The sequence below is a fragment of the Phoca vitulina genome, unplaced genomic scaffold (genome assembly GCF_004348235.1).
Source record: "Phoca vitulina isolate PV1807 unplaced genomic scaffold, GSC_HSeal_1.0 scaffold29, whole genome shotgun sequence".
Lineage (NCBI taxonomy): Eukaryota > Metazoa > Chordata > Mammalia > Carnivora > Phocidae > Phoca > Phoca vitulina.
Window position 1 is genome coordinate 16,264,388 of NW_022589732.1, and position 18,370 is coordinate 16,282,757.

General features: G+C 43.4%; 1 protein-coding gene across 2 annotated transcripts in view; it reads left to right on the forward strand.

Annotated features, from left to right (window-relative positions):
• Positions 1-18,370, forward strand: part of LRMDA (leucine rich melanocyte differentiation associated) — a 1,041,793-nt gene that overhangs the window by 590,242 nt on the left and 433,181 nt on the right. For both annotated transcript variants that reach the window (XM_032423988.1, XM_032423987.1), the window contains 2 exons: positions 1,118-1,257; positions 12,163-12,280. In XM_032423988.1, coding sequence (XP_032279879.1) covers positions 1,118-1,257; positions 12,163-12,280 — 258 coding nt within the window. The remainder of the gene's footprint in view (positions 1-1,117; positions 1,258-12,162; positions 12,281-18,370) is intronic.

Genomic DNA, 18,370 nt, shown 5'->3' on the forward strand with positions numbered 1-18,370 from the left:
TTTCCTAAGCCAAATAGACCTCACTCCTAGACACTATATTCCGAGTCTTTGACTCTTATATGCAGCATTCACTCTTATATGCTTAGTCCCTTTTTGCTCTGCTGTTACTCTCTGGCAAAGACCCCATTCCATCTGCTGATATTGGCTGACACCTCTCTTCCATAAGTTTCTGGTAGTCATGGCCTCCACTCATGATCTGTCTAGTCATCACCTTGCCTAGGGCTTAGTTCTTCTGCATGTAGCTCAAGCCAGGAGTCCATATGTATTGATGTGACAGCTAGGTTGTCATTAAGTCCTTATTAATACCTGTAACTGAATCTATGATTCTTGACTTATTTGGTTTGGGGGGTCTCAATGTTTGCCTTGATCGACCAGTGGATCCCATTGAGGGAATGAATCATGGCATAATCTCCCCACCATGCCCTTCCTTGGAATTTTCTCTTTCATTCTCTCCTTCATAGAATATTAGTTTCACAACAGATTCTCATCCTCAAATATATTTTGACCTGCCTGGCTTGACTAAATAACTTACTCCATTTGTCTTCTCCTAGCTTTGTTTTCCTTTTCCCCTAATTCAGTACTTTATTGTCACCAGTGAGGCTACTGAGCAATGCTTAGCTCCACCCCAGGTCCTTAGATCATAACAGGATGCCAATCCCTGCTTGCATCCATGCCATTCTTGTATGTTTTAATGATAAATTATCCCCTAAAGGAGAAAAGGGGAATCTATTTTTTAATGAGGGCATTGTAAATAATTTCTTGCTTTCATTACTAAAAAAAAAAACAAAAAACAAAACAGTTTTATGGATTTACAAATACCACATGGAAAGAACCATATAGGAAAAAAAAAAGTGTGATAAACACTTAAGTTCATTCTCTCTCAACTGATTTGGATTCAGTCTTACCTGCCCAGAGAAGAGTTGGGCTGTGTCCCCAGCAGGAGTGAAAAACTAGCCATGCCAGATACCTCACAGCTAAGTTGATTCCAACCCTCCCCCATGTCACCTCCTGGGAGCAGACTGGACTTGTCAGGTGTTGTGCTGTGCCTGCCAGTTATAGTCCATGTTCCTTACAAGGCCTTTTGTCTCCCTGGACCCAAATCCTTAACCTTTGTCACATCACTGACTTGGAGTGTCTGCTTGATCACCTGGCAGAAGTGACACCAGCTTTGGAGTACCTCAGCCTACTGGGTAACGTGGCCTGTCCCAACGAGCTGGTCAGCTTAGAAAAGGATGAGGAAGACTACAAGAGATACAGGTGAGTACTGAGGGGTTGGAACACGATGGGAAAGGGAGAAAGAGCATCTTCTGGGGGGATGATATTATGGGATGCATAGTAGGTGTTTGGTAAGTATCAGTGGACTTCCTGTGATAATACTAAACTTTAACCTTTTGGTAACCGATAGCCATGGTTTCCCTTCATCAAGGTCACAGGAACCAAGAAACATGAAAAGCTGCTAGGCGGTCTAGGGTGGGGGTTGACCAACTTTTTTTGTAAACAGCTTGGTAATAAATATTTTCAGGCTTTGAAGGTCATCTGGTCTATGTCACAACTATTCAACTCTGCTGTTACAATGCAGAAGTAGCCATAAACAATTTGTAAATGAATAAGCATGGCTATGTTTGTTTTTTTAAAAGATTTTATTTATTTATTTGACAGAGAGAGAGAGAGAGAGTGCATACAAGCCAGCAGAGGGGCAGCCAGAGAGAGAAGCAGATTCCCTGTTGTGCAGAGAGCCCGACGTGGGGCTTGATCCCAGGACCCTGATATCATGACCTGAGCTGAAGGCAGATGCTTAACTGCCTAAGCCACCCAGGTGCCCCAGCTATGGTTCAATAAAACTTTACTTACAAAAACAAGGAGCAGGCCAGATTTGACCCATGGCCTATATTTTGTTTATCCCTACTCTGTGTTGTAAGATTCTCCTGTGGTCAGCCTCAGAGTTGCCTTTTAAAGAGAGAGCACTTCCCACTAAAGTTAGGGAGCTTATGTACGATCCCAGGAGGAAGTCCCTGAAGGTCCATAACTTTGTTCCATAAAGCTATGCCTCACTGTCCACCAACCGCATGCTTTGATGGGCTCTCAGGAGAAGTGCTTTTCTTCCCCTTCTCTGCTACTAAACCATCTGCTTTGAAATATCTGACCCAAACTCACCTCTCTTAGGGAGTCTCCTTCATCTTACCCATTTTACTAAATTCATTTTATATTTTCTTTCTTCATTTTGAATTCTGTGTTCCCTCATTCTTGATTTTTGTTTTGCAAATATTTTTAGGTGATCTTTTCATGTGTGTACCCTCTCTCTTCATTATGATATAAGCTCTCATTAACATCCTACCTGAATCAGTGTGGGAAGGGAAGAGGAAAGAAGGATAGAAATGTAAGGCAGGTAAGGCCACTGGACAATAAATTTGGAAGGACTGGGGAAAGAAGATAATTGTTTGAAAGAAACTGGTTCTCTTGGGACTCCTGTAAAAATTTGTGGTGACCCATGGAGGAATGAAGTCAGGGGAGTTCATGTTGCATAAAGGCAAAGCTGTTAGAAATACTGAAGGCTATTGAACATTGTATATTTTTAAAATACATACACAGACACATAAAGCTACATCAGGAATCCTGTTATGTTTCCTTATTGGGAAGCATTGTGTACCTTTAACCTCATTTTCTAGATTTCTTGATTAATGTTGTAGGGGTCTGAGACTATTTTTAAACCATCTTAGAATAAAACTCTAACCCTACTTTAAAAAAATGTAGTAAGTCTTTCTCCAGTATGAAGATTTTCATTTGGATGTGATCCTGTAGGTTTGAGTGTCAATTCTGTTAGGAGAAATATGATTAATATCCAGCAGGTGAAGAGTTACACATTTCTAAATCAACCCTGTAATTTGCTTAATCACTTAGAACTTAATTTGCTTCTTTAACACTCTTATCAACTCTGAAGCATTTAACAGCCTGATTTCAGATATGAAGGGGTCTCTTAAAACATATTTTATCTTCTTGCAGCAATTTACAAGATGTGTCTTGAAACTGTCAAACAAGTCCAAGAAAGTTCTTTCAGTCAACATTTTTAGTAAACCAAGCACGATTTAGGAAATTCTGCTTTGTTTTCTGACTTTTTTCTTAAGATTTCTGTGTTTAATTCTTTTTAAAAAAGAGTTATTTATTTTAACAGAGCACACACAAGCAGGGAGAGGGGCAGAGAGAGAGGGAGAGAGAGAATCTCAAGCAGACTCCCCACTTAGTGGGGAGGCTGATGCAGGGCTTGATCCCTTGACCCTGATATCACGACCTGAGCTGAAATCAAGAGTTGGACACTTAACTGACTGAACCACCTAGGCTCCCCATGTGTTTAAATCTTTAAAATAGTCAATAAATTTTATATATGTATGTATATGCCTGCGCATGCTCTCTCTCTATATATATGTGTTTTTATGTATGTTTGTGTTTGCACACACATTGACACATATGTTCATTCATTCATTCATGGAGCTGTATGTAAGCCAAACTGTAGGCACATTTTTGTTGTCTTTTTTTTTTTTTCTCCTAGAATGAGAGAAGTGGAATGATGAAAATCTTCAATTGCATCATATTCTATTCAGTCTCAAATAGAAGGCTTAAAAGGTTGCAAAAGGAAAAAAGCTAATACTATCTTTTTTTGTTATTATAACTGTTCACATCAGTAAAAATACTAAGACCCATAAAAGGGTCAGATCAGAAGATCTGAGGTGGGGCCCAGCTTTAAAATGGGGAGGATAGTCTAGATCAGGGACCCTTCACCAAGGCTGAATTTCTGAATCATCCAAAGCATTTTGATTAACTTAGTGGCAAATGCAACAAAAAAATCAATAGGTATTTGGATGCTCACTTGACTATTGGACTAAGGAGTGTTGAAAATTTCTGTTGGCTGTAGCATTCTGAGATACTCTGCTTCCGCGCTGTTACAGTTCTTCCTCTACTATCTCGTGCCATTTTATGTACTCCATCTTGTATATTTCTCTCACTACTTTATGTATGTCCGTATCCAGAGAATGGCTTCTAGTAGGTAAGGCTGCATCTTCTTGCTCTTTGAAGACTCTTCAATATCTAAAGTAACACTGGCCTTGGACTAGGGGCCAGATAAGTGTTCGCTGCAGGCAGCTTGAAAATTATTTTCTTCTGAGAAGCTGAGTGCTTATAGAGAGATGTATGGCCCTCTGGGCATCTCAGATGCCCACTTCCTATTTGGAATCCGATCCATTTGATGTCCACAAACACGGTTAACAAGCAAGGGACTATCCTTCAGACTCAATCCAAGTGCTGGTCATTGGGTCCTGATCCTTCAGGGAGGGCTTGGTTCTAGAGGAGTGATTTATCTCATGGGCTGGCGCTGGTGCCCAATAAGCCCGACCTCACTGCTCCAGATCTGTTGCGGTTGAGGGATAGGCCTGGGAAGGTTGTTTGTTCACGCACATATGGCAAAGCAGCCATGAGGAGCTGGATTCTAAGGGCCACACACAGCTGAAATCACATCTAGTCACAATTACCCTAGAAAATCCGTAAGTCACCCACAACAATGGGAAGATGCTCACGCTCTGAGAGAAATAAGAACTAAGAACACTGGAAGGAACACTAAATGTGTGCCCATCCAGTTACCTGTTTACTGCACGGCATATGACGGTTGAGTGGAATGGTAGCCTATTCTCTAGCAATTCTAAATTTTTTATTTGTTTTATTTTTTATTTTTTATTTCTTTTTGACAACCACTCTCACCCTTATATTTGGATGAGAAAGATGTATATATAATGTAGTTCTGTTCTCTGGTCTGTAAGCAGCTCTGCTTTGTTCATCTTGGAGTTTGTGCTTCATTTGCCCCTAAGAAATTTTACAGTTTTACAATAAGACTTTTGAATCCAGGGTCCTAGTGTTTGGGTTTCTACAAAGCAATGCAGCCACCTTCTTTTTTTTCCTTTTGGTAAAATATTTTCCTGGCCCTCCATCCACAAAGCATGAGGTCTGCCTTCCTCCTAGCTGTTACCCAGAGCCTAATAGTATGGCCTCTATGTAAATTTATGTGACATTTTCACTAGAAAATTGCTTAAAAAATGAATGATATTTCTACAGTTTACTGTTTTTCACTTTAAGTACATTTTCTGACAATATGTCTTCTATTAATCATTTAAGCAATAGTAGGAGCCTTAAAGGAGTGTATTCAGAAGCAAGAACCCATGGCTCATTTAGTGCTGTCTGAAAAAATTTCTTATTGATTGGCATCCTCTGTGGTTATGTGATGTAATATTTATAATATGTCACCCAGCCATACATCAAAACAAGTACATCTGTTTCATTTCTATGGGAGGTGTTGATTTCAGAGAGGTCAGCCCACTTTTAGGTCACGTTGTGGCCAACCACTGGAGCAGAAGTGGGAAGTGACTAGATTTATGGAGTTACTGGAAATGGCTTCATAGATGCTTCACTTTCTGCTGATGCCTTCCTCCCATCCCCCAAGTCAACCCTCTTCCTTCCTTCCTTAACCTCTGTGCACACAGTTGGGTTTTCTTGGCATGTATCCCCATAGTAAAACGGGCTCATTAAATCTGTATGTGAGCATGGACATACTACCGAGTTGTTGAGCGGTGCCCTGGTCCTGCTGGGGCAGGAGCGAATCAGGCCTGGATGTTTTCTTCGCCATTCATCATGGTTCATGGCTGAGAAATGTCCATTGCCATGTTATTATAGGAGCTTAACCCTGCCCATGCTTTTCTGTGTGTACACACCATGCGACTATTTTGGGATGAATGTTGAATGAAGGTGAATGTGATAACAAGCAGCCTTCAGGATTTGGGTGGGAAGAGAGTGGTGTGGCAGAGCTTGGTTGGCTTGGGAGGCCACCATCCTGCTAAGAAACCACTTGGGGCCTCCTGTGGACTTCAACACTAGCCAAACAATGAGTCAAGTGTGGGAGACCTGGGTGCCCAGAATGGTCTGTTTCTTGTCTTCCTTTGCAATTCTTTTCTTTCTTCTTCCTGCAGGAAAGAAAACAGATTGAAAGTCAACAATTCGCAAAGAGCTAGACCTGGCTTTTCAAATAAGAGATTTGGTCTCATGGTCTCTCAGCTGTAGTTCTGTGACAAAACCCTTTGCCATTCATCCCCTCCTGCCACTCCAGTCACTTCTTGGCCTCACCTTCTTCCCACCTCCTCAGTAGGCCCCTCTGTATTTCTTACAACTTTAAATTATTTAAAACATGACACCCTTTCTTTGTTCCCTCACAGAGAGCAGCCTGAGGCCTGCCCAGTGTCTGCAGCACTCAGCCAAAGGGAAGGAGGGAGGGACCCTGCGCAGTCTGCTGGCCATCCTGGGCTGCCACCATTTCCCAGCCAAATAGACGCTGTAAAACTTGTGGCTTACATAACCCAGCTAGCGTTCTCCAGCTAATCTACAATCTGGGCTTTGAAGATCACAAGAAAGCAAAGGTCACGACCCAGAGATCAAAGTGACAGAAGCCCACAGAGTAATTGCTGGTTACCCTCTGTAGAGGGCCTTGCTCTGTCCTGTGGGTGTATTGTTTGCACGGAGACTTCAAACATGCTGCCGGTGAACTGTGAGGAAAATCAGCTGGCCTTTGCCAGTTGTCAGGCATTCATTAATGCTGTAGGTGAGCTCACCTCGGCTCATTAGAGTGAGATCATTGTCATCTCTTTGAGCATCTGGAGTTATTCCACTCACAGTGTTTGTTCATTACTCTTTGGTCTTTATTGACTTTTTCTCACAGCCCTCCTTTACCTGGAGGTGTGGGGGGGTGGTTATATAAGGAAATTGGAGTAATAAGAAAGGAGGCTATGGATGTGTTTATTGGAAGTTAACTTTGAGGCACACAGAATTCAAGCAGGCAAAAGCTTAAGAGAGGCTTAGGCATCATTGAGCCCATTCTCTTCATTGTGCATATGGAGAAACCGAAGCTCAGGAAGGTGGCAGAGACTGAACCAAGATCACACAGCAAAATAAGCCCAGAGTCTGGACCCTTTCCTCTGCCCTGTTAGTCCCCAAGCTTTTTGTTATGAAGACCTCTCCTCTGTTTAATTTTCTGCCCCTCTCGTCTCTTTAATAAGCTTTGGTTTCTTTAATAAGCTACATTTAAGCCATTGCTAACTTTTTAAAATTAGTCAGACACATTTAGCCATTGATGAGTGCTTTTGATGAGCATGAGGTAACCAGTGTTACCAAATGGGGTTGATGTAATCCAGTCAAAAGCAGAGAAGCTTGATGTTTTGTTGGCGTGCTCACTCTATTCTGTTAGGCTTTGTGAAAGAGTGAGAACAGTTCCTGGGTCACCCGCTGCTGACTTCAGGGGCCCCTGGTAGAGCGTCAGTAGCTCGCACCATGTCTCCCCACCACCTCCATGCACGGGAGCAGTAAGTCAGAAAGAGCTCATGGGGAGGATGGGCATTCTGTACTGCCATAAATGGGAAGAGGTAGGAGAAAACTCCAGGTGACCTTGCATCCTGATTCCCTTAGGATCTGGAAACTTGGTATTTCTTTAGCAGAGTCTCCTCAGAGAAAGAGACATGGTAGCCAACCCCAAGAGCAGACAATGGAGAGCCATCTTGGTGTTTCTGTGATTGTGCGGCATTACTGGGGAGCAGCCAGCCCCCCCTGGGGTAGCAGTTTGAGCAGGAGGAAAGAGCATCCTCCTCTCCCTTTGAAGTCTAGATGAAAAATGCCAGAGCTTTAGGATTCGGGCAGAGAAAATTGATTTGGGAGCAAAAAACAAACAAACAAAAAAGGCTTTCTGCTCTTCCTTTGCTCCCCCTGCCAGTGTTAGGTGTCTCCTTAGAGGAGTTCTGTAAGAAGACAGAGCATTGAATATGAAGAGAGAGAACTTGAAAAGCTCTGTGTGTGGGTCTCATTTTTCGAGAATTTGCTTTCAGACAGAAACAAATGGGTCTTTACACACCTTCCCAGGATCCCTGATTTCTTCTTGATAACCTCACCTTCCACATCACAGCCGAGAGAGTGCCCCTGACTCCCCACCCCCAGCCCCAGGGCTTTCGCCCAGCCACCTTGGGAAGGTCAGGAAAATTGGAGTTGCCCTCTGGAGCTAGGGACATAACACTCAGAACTTAGACCGATCTCTTTTCATTAAGCAGTGCCCTGGCTTAACAAGCAGTTTTATAAATCTGAAGCTGTCTCCGGGTGTCGCAGGATTTATAGACGGGGGTTTCTGCCATAAAGTGGTTTATGATGGCTGCCTTCTGTGTTATTAGTAGCTGTCTCTTCCTTCAACCATTGCTGTTTGATAATAGCCTTAAAACACCCAGAATTACTTACCTGCAAGCCCCATTCCCGATAGCCCCTGTTGACAGTCTGAATAAGTTTACTGCCCTTTTGTTGTACTTTACCTTCAAAACAAACTGATTGAACCATCAATAGCTCGTGGAAGCTGACAGAGGCATGTCATCTGGACTAGCCCTTGTGATTGCAGGTTATCTGGGGGAGTTAACCTTCCCGCATTGTTAACTGAAATGTTTTATGTACTATGCAACTTTAGGATACGGCTGTGATAACCCCAGTAACTAAGTAATACATCACGGTAAAGAGATTTTGGTGCAACAAATAACCCTGGATTAAATTTACAAGGGTCGAATTGATATTGTAAAAGCCTTCATTCTGTGGCTTCGGGAATCCTCGGTTGTATTTTTATGGCAAACTTGTATTATACTTGGGATTGAAGCTGCAGCTTTTGACACCCTGACATGACCTAGAACAAAGGGAAATAGATCTCTCAAGACTGGGATGGGACAGGCAGGCAGAAAGCCCACTGACTTATCACTTGGCAATAATGTTTGGAGCTAGTTCCAAACCACCCAGGGGCAGGGAGATCAGGTGGATGTGGCCGCCTTTGGAGCGCTGTGTACCACAGACATTGGGGTAGGGCAGACCGTGAGCAGAATTGGGAGGGAGATTCTTCACCACCTCACCAACCTCATAATTCCAAAACTATTATGCATCGTGGTGTTATTTTCACTTGGACAGTGGTTTGTGCACGATCTGTGGCATCAGCCACTCCGAGAACTTACTGGAAATGGACACTCCAGGCCCTAGCGGATCAGAAATTCTGGGGTTGGGGTCCTGTGATCTGTGTTTCAATAAGCCATCCAGGGGATGCTGATGCCCTCTTAAGTTTGAGAGTGACTGTGCTGGAATATAAGCTGCTTGAGAGCAGGGGCCTTGTCTGTTTCACACCTCACCTTATTCTCTGCACCTGGCACGGTTTGTGACAGGTGGTAGCAGCTCGCTAATTATTGGTTGTGTGAGTGAATATATGAAGCCATCTCTAAGGGAGGAACTTTGGAACCTGGGCTGAGTCTCAGGCTGAATTTTTTGGGGGCAAGCCTTCCTAGTGTCCCGCAAACCTCTCCAAGCACCTACCACCTAGAAACCCCAGGCCAGCCCGTCAGGATGGGAGTCAAGACAGCCCTAGTTTCAGGGATGACTGGCAGCCTATTTCATGGGCTGTTTCTTCAATTGTTTTAAGATGAGTGCTCTGAAAACAGCAGCTCTTTGTCATCTAAAATTTTTAACTAGCTTAAAAGCTAGCACCTCTCTCTCTCTCCTTTGATTTCAGGGCTGTGATCCAAAGTGGGGCAAAATGACAACGTGCTGTCTGTTGTCATCGTGGTTCCTGCCAGCCCCGTGAAGACATCTTTCATTCCATCATTAAACATTGGCTGATTTTCTAATACTGATGTTTTCTTCACCTGAATATTCATCTTTTCCCACCCTACACTTAGTGGGTGTCTTTACTCCTCTGAGCGTCACTCCTGACATATTGTTTCCGTCTGTAGATGTCTTTATTTGAAAGAATCTGTTGTCATCAAGACTTTGCTGCTATACGCAGAAGATGGAAGTTTTCTCTGACACTGACTGAGGCCAGTGGGAGTTCTGCTGGAGGATAGAAGTTCATTTGAGGCTTCATGAAACTTTCTGATTTTGGATAAGTGTAGAGGGCATTTGGAAAGGCAAGGGAGAGGCTCAGGGAGAAGTTGGAAAGATGATTATAGATTGAGACCAGGGAGGAAGCTGGAAGTAGATAGTCAAATTTCCAGGACCTCAGATGTTGGGGTGGCCACTTCTGGGGAAGAAAAGTATACCTCAAAAGAACTCAGAGTATTTTCACTTTAAGGAGTATTTCAACTAGAAGCCTCTATGCTGTTTTCTCTGGCATTTCAATGATCAGCCAAATCTTTGGGCAAGTATATGGAGGCCACCTGGTGATGTGAGACCATCTTATGAAGGTGGGAGCTGGCCTTGGGAACCCAATGCTCCCGTGAGGAGGGGGGCATGCTATACACCCCAGGTAACATTTGCACTGAGAAAAAGCTCAGTGCTTAAGATTGCTTTAGAGTTTGGTTCTTTGAAGATCACTTTTGATTTCTTGTTTCTCCTCTTTCTCCTCCAGCCATTGGTTTTCAGTCATTCAGTGAGTAATGTTAGGTCCCTTTCTTTGTGCTCCCCAGAATTAGTTTGCACATAACCCCAATCTCAGCACTTAGCTGTGTGGATTTCTAATTTTTCTGTATGAGTCTATCTTCCCCATTATACTGAGAACCCTTTTACGAGTAGAAATCATGTTATAATCACCTCTGTGTACCTAGGGCCTGGCACATGGTAGGTGCTCAAGAAATATTCATACAACTGAAATAAACTGGTATTTTTTTTAGTCCATTCTAAAGCTACTTTTTGAGACAATATGAGGGTGAGAAAAATAACGTCCCTGCCTTTAAGAAGCTTATAGGTGAGGACATCAACTGAACACCAATAAAATGATTAAAAAACAACCAAATGTTATATGGTGTGGTGTTCACAGTATATCCTGGGAGTGCAGAGAGGGGAGAAAACAATGTGGTCTGGAGATGCAGAAGAAAATTTCATGTGGGTTGGGATTTGAAAGATGAGTGAATACTGAAGAGGCTGAATACAGGAAGGAAATGACAGATTCCTGTGGAGATAATCTATTGCTCTTGACATTGGATACTTACCTCTTCTTCCTAAGCAGGACAGGGTCTAAACAATAGCTCCTTTGAATGATCAAGTATGGGGGCTCGATGGAAAGCATCTGGGTTGGTAACCGTCCCTGAGGAAAAAGTATAGGCAGGTGTCTGTACCCTTTATGTATTTATTTGTATGTTTATGTACCTATCCCATGGCCACATGGATCTTCTCATCAATTCCAAATATACCTGCTTGAGGACAGTTCATCGCACAAGTAGCCATTAGCTTATCCTTGGAGGCCATGATGGACACCAAAGACTCTTTCTGGGGGAATCTGTATTAGTATTTGTTGGGCTATTAAATTAATATCCCCTATAAACTGATTCTTCTTGTTTCACCTCAGTAAAAATAATCTTCTCAGTGCCAGTGTGGAAGTAACTCAGGGATGATGAGGAAAATCCTCAAGACCCCTGTTCAGTTCTTCAAGGAAGCATTTCTCAGTTATGTGTGCTCCTTACTTCTATCCCAAAGTCATCTATGTTATTACAACCTCTAGTTTATTGTCCTGGATGGCCAGTCAATGTTTCTTGTCTTAGTTTCAAATTGAAGATTTGTTTTGTTTTGTTTTAAAGATTTTATTTTTAAGTAATCCCTACACCGATTGTGGGGCTTGAACTTACAACCCCGAAATCAAGAGTCACATGCTCTACTGCCTGAGCCAGCCAGGTTCCCAAAGATTTGCTTTTATCTCAGAAATGAGAGTTACACAGATGACTCATGGGAATGGCAGTGGCATAATAGTACAATTAGGTTATAGGTTAGTTTCCCTGAGAACTTTCTGTGTAGCAAAGAAACCAGGCCCATTTCTAGTGTGGAGGGGCGGGGGGATATACATTGATAGGATCTTCCTGGCTCATTGGGTGTGTGCATTCGTGTGTGTGTGTGTGTGTCTACATTTGAATCAAGAGCAATCATTAGTGTACATTTTTAAGGATTAGTTGTGTGTGTAAAATATAATTATTTGGATTTCTGCAAAGAGTGATCATTCATTATTTGTGAAAGAAAAGAGAAGCAGCACCAAGGTCTAAACTTCTGAAGACCTAATGATGTAGATCCCTGAGCATGAGATAAATTGCATGGATCTTTGAGGCCATCACCTACCCTCCTGCATTGTCTCTGACTGTTTTCTTTCAGATGCTTTGTTCTGCACAAGCTGCCCAATTTGAAGTTTCTGGATGCCCGGAAAGTAACCAGACAAGAACGAGAGGAAGCTTTGCTCAGAGGGTCGTTCATGAAGGTGGTGAAGCCCAAGGTAAGCTGCCTACTTTCTGGTCTTCACAAGGGATTTATGTCTTGCCTCACTGGTTATTCTTTGAGCACAGAGGATGTTCTTCTGTGTTTGGAATGCAGGAGAGATCTCCAATCAGGGTTTTATCCATGGATATACTGTTGGCCCATCAACAAGTAGGACTTCTACAATAAATTGGATCTTCCTGTGATCCAGCTAAGGGGACTTTATTTGTAAGGTGATTTCACCCAGGTGGCTCTTTTACCAATAAAGCAGCACCATACGCAGCCCAATGGTGATGTTCTGGGGGACAGATTTCAGGTCTCCTTCTTGAAGATGTTTCGTTTACAAGGTGGGGACTCTGCAGGTCTGTTGCAGAGAAAGAAGAAAGCTTGGGGCATTTACTTTTCCTCAGATGGGTAGGATTCCTCTAGTGACCCGGAGGGAGCTCTCCTGTCTTGGGGCCATAGTGAAGGTAGGGGAGAGTGATTTTCTTCTGTTCATAGGTATGAGGGCTCAGTAGCTCTTGGAGATATTATTAGCAGGAAAGGCCATTTTTTTTTCTGACAATATGACCTGGGACTAGCATATTTTCCCTACATGCAGCTCTCTAGAGCTCATGGGAATAGTTTTACTGACCTTTCCTTTATCAGCTGAGTCTGCGTCGAGGCCATGGAAGTGAATATGGTGTCATCTTAATGACAGCGTTGATGAGGCAGGGGAGATGTGGCTTTGAGTCTTGGATTCAGATTCAAAGAGATTTTTAAGGATGTGAAAAATTATCTGTTTGGGAGGAGTTGGGGTCTTCCATGAAGCCCAAGGCTGAGGAATGGACCAGATGGCCCTTGATGACCCCTTTCAAGGTGCATTACTGCCCCAGGGCCCCGTGGAGCTATCTAGTCACTTCCTGTGGGACCCCAGCTTGTGTGTTGAAAACACTGGCCCAGAAATCTTGGAGGTCTAGTTTGTCCTCGCTTATTGACTTAGAGCGCCTTGCACATGCATTGGAAATGATTAAGAGGAAAAGAGAAAAAAACCAACAGAACCCAAACAGAAAAAGGAAACCTCTTCCGTCAAGTCGCTCGGCTGGCAGCCGGCCTCAGGCCACTTTCTTTCCCTGAATCCATGAGGTGCAACTTATTTCCCGTTATGCTGAATAAAATTGCTAACAGTTGTGGAAATATATGATACAGAGGGTATAATACTGGCAGATAAATGTATTGTTACCTGTTTCAGCATGTGGGAAATTAATTGAGTGATTCGTTTCATAGCTATTAAAGTGTTAACAGTTTTCCTTATCGAGGCACAGATTTGATGTATTGCTCATGACTGCCTTTAGTTATTCCAGCTTTTGTAATTTTGTCCAAATGAAATAAGTTATTTCTTGGTCTCCTTTTTTTTTTTTTATTTTTGGTTAAAAGATTCCAGAGGCAGCCGACATCACCAAACAAAGGACAACAAATGAACTGTTTATAATATCTTGGGTTCCTGCCCATTCAACATTTTCCACCTTCATGTACGCATGCCCTTTCTAGGACAGATTGGTATTTCTCCTGCTCCCCCTGTTCTTGACAAGGGAAGCTCTGCATTGTCCCAGGAACTCTGAAGGGGCACTAAATACAATACCCACATGTGTGCTCACCACTGCCCTAAGGCTCTTTGTATTCAGGTCTGTGAGTCCTCACACAACCCCCTGAAATGTAGGAGGAAGGGAGCATTGGCTGACTCTCTAGGTGGGGTAACTGAGGCCTAGAGGTGTTAATTGGGCAGCCCAGCTAAGTTAATTGGGCAGCCCGGCTAGTAAGAGCTGGGACTGGAGCTTGACCAGTGTGTTTGACCACAGAAGCCACATCCTTCGACTGGGATCTTACCCCTGGAGCCAGTGAGCCACCCATTTTCCCTGTGCATTTCTCTGTTCCAAATAAAAACCTCCTAAGAAGGCCTAAAGGAAGAAAACAGGTAAAAGCTGCACTGCACTCTTGGGGTCGAGATGGCAGCCAGGACTGAAATCCCACCTGGACTTTGAAAGCAAGTGGGAAGGGCTCCTTAAAATCCAGTAGTAGCCGGCTCTCTGAGTCATGAGCAGCATGAGCAGACATGCTTTTCAAAGCTCCAAATTAGTTCCTAATCAATTATAGAATTTGTTTATGTTTGTGTGATTGACTCCCACATCTTTACTAATGGTGTTAAGCTTAAAAATACCCATTAATTAGTTGAGGAGAGACAAAAGATACTCTGACAAAGCATGGGGATCTTCAATTGTTATCTTTTTGGAGAGTCACATGATTTCCACACTGGAGAGGACTTCAGAAATCACCTGGTGTGTGCTGTCGTTTGGTGGGTGAAGGAACCGAGTGAGGAGGTTGTGTCTGGAGGCCCCCATGGCCTGGTGGAGGCAGAGCTGGGATCAGAACCCAGGGGCCCAGGCTCCCGGTGAAGTGCTGTATCTATGCCCTGGTGCTTCACACGCACAGGACTTACTTCTCTGTGCCCCTGCTTTCACATCGCACTGTATGCTTCTCTCCAATGCCAGGCTGCTCCCCCCCGGCCTGTTCTCAGAGATACGCATTGGTACTTTTCTTGCGGAGAGAACGAGGCCAAATGAGCTTCTTGCTGAATTAATAAACTGGTGTTAAAAAGGCTGGTTCTCACCTGCTCACAGTGTGTGCAGACGTCTGTCTGTTCCTGTGCAGGTGTGTATATACGCCCTCGATCTGTGTGTGTGTATACGTATGTATGTTCTGGGAGGTCTGTGTACACCGGAGTCGGCTTCTAAGTGGAGAGCAATCTCCTCCCTGTGAATTGCCGATGCTGTGCTGAGCACACTTGGTGAAGGCCTATTTTTCATCACAGAATCGGAATCTCAAGTTGGCTTCTGTCCTTTCTTAGGCTGCAGTGGCCTGTTGTGCTTATTCAGCAGAATGCTCTGATGGATGATCCAGGAGGCCGTGATTTGGGGAGCAGTTTTCATTTTATTCCTGACATGAAGTGTTTGGGAGAATGGAAAATGCCTCTCCAATCACAGCCCTTGCGTTGGAGGTAGGGAACAGGCAGTCTGGGTGTTCTCGGCTGACGCAAAAGCAAAATCATCCAGGCACTAATAAACCCCCTATGTCACAAAGGTTTGATTTGATACCTGGCAGGCCCTGGCGCTTGAGTGCGAGTTTGCGCTAGCCTTCTCTCGTGATGACACATTTCCCCTTCGTTGCTGCCTTTTGGCTTTTGTTGTTTAAAAGCTGCTTTCTGTCTGAGCTCTGGTTGTCCTATAGAAAGATGCCATCACTCATTAGGGAAGTGATAGCTAATGCTACAACGGACTCTTCTAGGTGGTGTGTTTGTCTTGTTAGTTAATGGACCTACAGCAACTAGGCTTTGCTCATTTCCTGGAATTGTAAAGAAAAGCTGTATCTTTTTTTGCAAATCTTGGCCACGGAGTCATGCCCTTGTCCATGCCGAGAGCACCAAGCTGGATGCAGAGAAGGGGGGAGGCCCCCAAAGAAAGCCTTCTTTGATGACCAGACCGTGATCCCCCTTGCCACATCAGGCAGCATAAATCAGAGGGGCACGGAGCCTGTCCAGGAGGGCATGCATGGCGGGCACACCAGCCCTCCGCATCAGACAGTTCAAGAATCCGACAGTCAGAATTGCTTAATTATGTCCCGGCTTTGTAATTATTCATCCCTGTTCTGGCAAAGAGCACAGTTGTCATTTCTTTGACATAATTATTTAAAGCTGAGCCCTCTTGTTTACAGGCATGTGTATGAAGGTAACTACCAACTGTGTAATCTTCAGAACCTTATAGAAGCAGTGGGGAGAGCAGCTACAGGGACAGCTGGACTGAGAACCACAGCCTGTGTGAGAAAGTGTTTTGACATGTGTGCTTTTGCTCATAATTGTGGCCATTCTGTTATAGGTGAGAGAAGGTAATAGTTATGTTTGTGTCAGTGTGTCCTTGAAAATATGTAATGCATGCCTTTATGTGGGCATGCCTGGGTTTCCTATCATGTGTAGTTTGTGTATTTGTGGAGTTTTGTATAGTTTGTATATTTGTGTGTGTGTGTATCTTTGAGGTATTTTTTTCCCGGTGGGGTGGAAGCTGTGTGTGTGTGTGTGTGTGTGTGTGTGACAGAAAAGGAGGGAAGGGGAGAAGAGGAGGAGGGAAGGAGGGAGAGGGAGATGTGATGTGTTAAAGGAATAAACTTCTGAGTACATGTACCTTCTGGAAGTCTTTTTTATTCCTGACCTTAAACTGAAAGTTGGAAGTTATTTGGAGTCTGAAGATCACCTTTTTCCGTGGCCACACTACACAGTCCTCCTCCTGACATTGGCATTAGGACCCAACTCCCTGGTTTCCTTTAGTTTCCTTCATCTTTGTCTATGTTTTTGGATTGACACACACACACACACAAATGGCAACCTAGGATAAAGGTAGGGAATGGAAGCATTGGGAAGCCAGATTTTTGTCAGGATGAAACAGTTGCTCATCTACGGAGATGTCAGCTCCATGCGGGTGGGAACTTGTCCGTTTTTATCGCCACCATATCCCCAGTGCCTGGTTTGTAGCAGAGGCTCAGCCAATACTCTTCCGAAGAATAAACTGGGAACAACAGAGCATTTGGGAAGATCCATCGTGAAAGGTGGTCCATTTTTTTAATTGTTTCAATATGGTCCTCTAGAAAAGCAGGAAAGGGACCTCTGCCTTAAAAAAAAAAAATGTATAGCTCAAATCTGTGCGTTGGCAGAAAGGAGAGATTCTGGGTTGCGTATTTGCTTTTCCAAAGGATTTACCCTGGGATTACTTATGATGGCATAACCTACGGCTGCCCTGATCACCGGCTTGGGCTTCTCCAGCAGGTAGTATTGCTGCGGAAGGCAAGGGTGTGATCTGAGCTCACGCTCTGTGTCACTGTGCACGGTGTTCTCTGCGTCCTTCTCTCGGAATCCACCTGCTCATATGAGGGCTTGTGGGAAATAAAAACTAGCTTTTCTCAGCAGACATATTGAGGTGCTCCACAAATCTGTGTGTAGTTTAAATGAGATTTTCCTAGTTTAGCTGCCATTGTATTTTTTTGTCTATACCATAAAAGAGCACTGCCTGGTGACTTGCTTGGTTTCCTTAATTGTTTTAAGCCTAGTCGAGTTTCTTCCCTATGCCCTACCTTGTTCTGAAGCACCGTCTGTGTATCTTTTGTACCTTCTGTTACGCCAGTCTAGCTCAGTTGTAAACGGGTAGCAGGTTATCAGAAACTACCTCTAAATTGATTGCAATTATTAACATTTATTCTATACTGTTTTTAGGAATATATATTTTAGGGGCACCTGGGTGGCTTAGTCGTTAAGCGTCTGCCTTCGGCTCAGGTCATGATCCCTCCTGGGATGGAGCCCCACATGGGGCTCCCTGCTCGGCGGGAAGCCTGCTTCTCCCTCTCCCACTCCCCCTGCTTGTGTTCCCTCTCTCGCTGTCTCTCTCTGTCAAATAAATAAATAAAGTCTTAAAAAAAAAAACCCAAAAAACAAGAACAACAACAAAAAAGGAATATATATTTTATATAAAGCCAGGGTATGCCTATAAGTAAATATTGTAAACCACATATACATGTGGTCAAATAAGTGATAATATATGTTGAAAGTTCTTTACCGTGCCAGACATTCAGAAGAAAACTAAAAATGTCAGTTTATTTTCTGGATATTTCTAATTACCTGAATATGTTAGTGTTTTATGGTTCTTTTCTGTTTTCACACAGATGTTTCTTGTCTACAGACATATTCAGATTCTATTTTCAGTTACTTTATAGTAAATTTTGAAGGGAGGAAAAATTTTAAATTAATTTATTTTTTGGAAGATGCTTGGGCGATGTGTTTGGAAACAACTCCAGAAGCCAACAATTTGCAGTCTGTTTGTTTTTCATTCTTCTTCCTGATTTCACAGTTTGCCACATTCATTTGAGGTGGAGGGGGGACGATTTTATATTTCTCCATTTTTAGCAGCATGGCATCTTGTGTCTCAAGTAAATGCTTTCAGAATACTGTTCTTTGGGGGCAATTTTGGTATGTCTTCATTGCCTTGCTTTTGCATGGCAACCGTCTGAAATCAGAGAGAGACAGAAAAGTTGT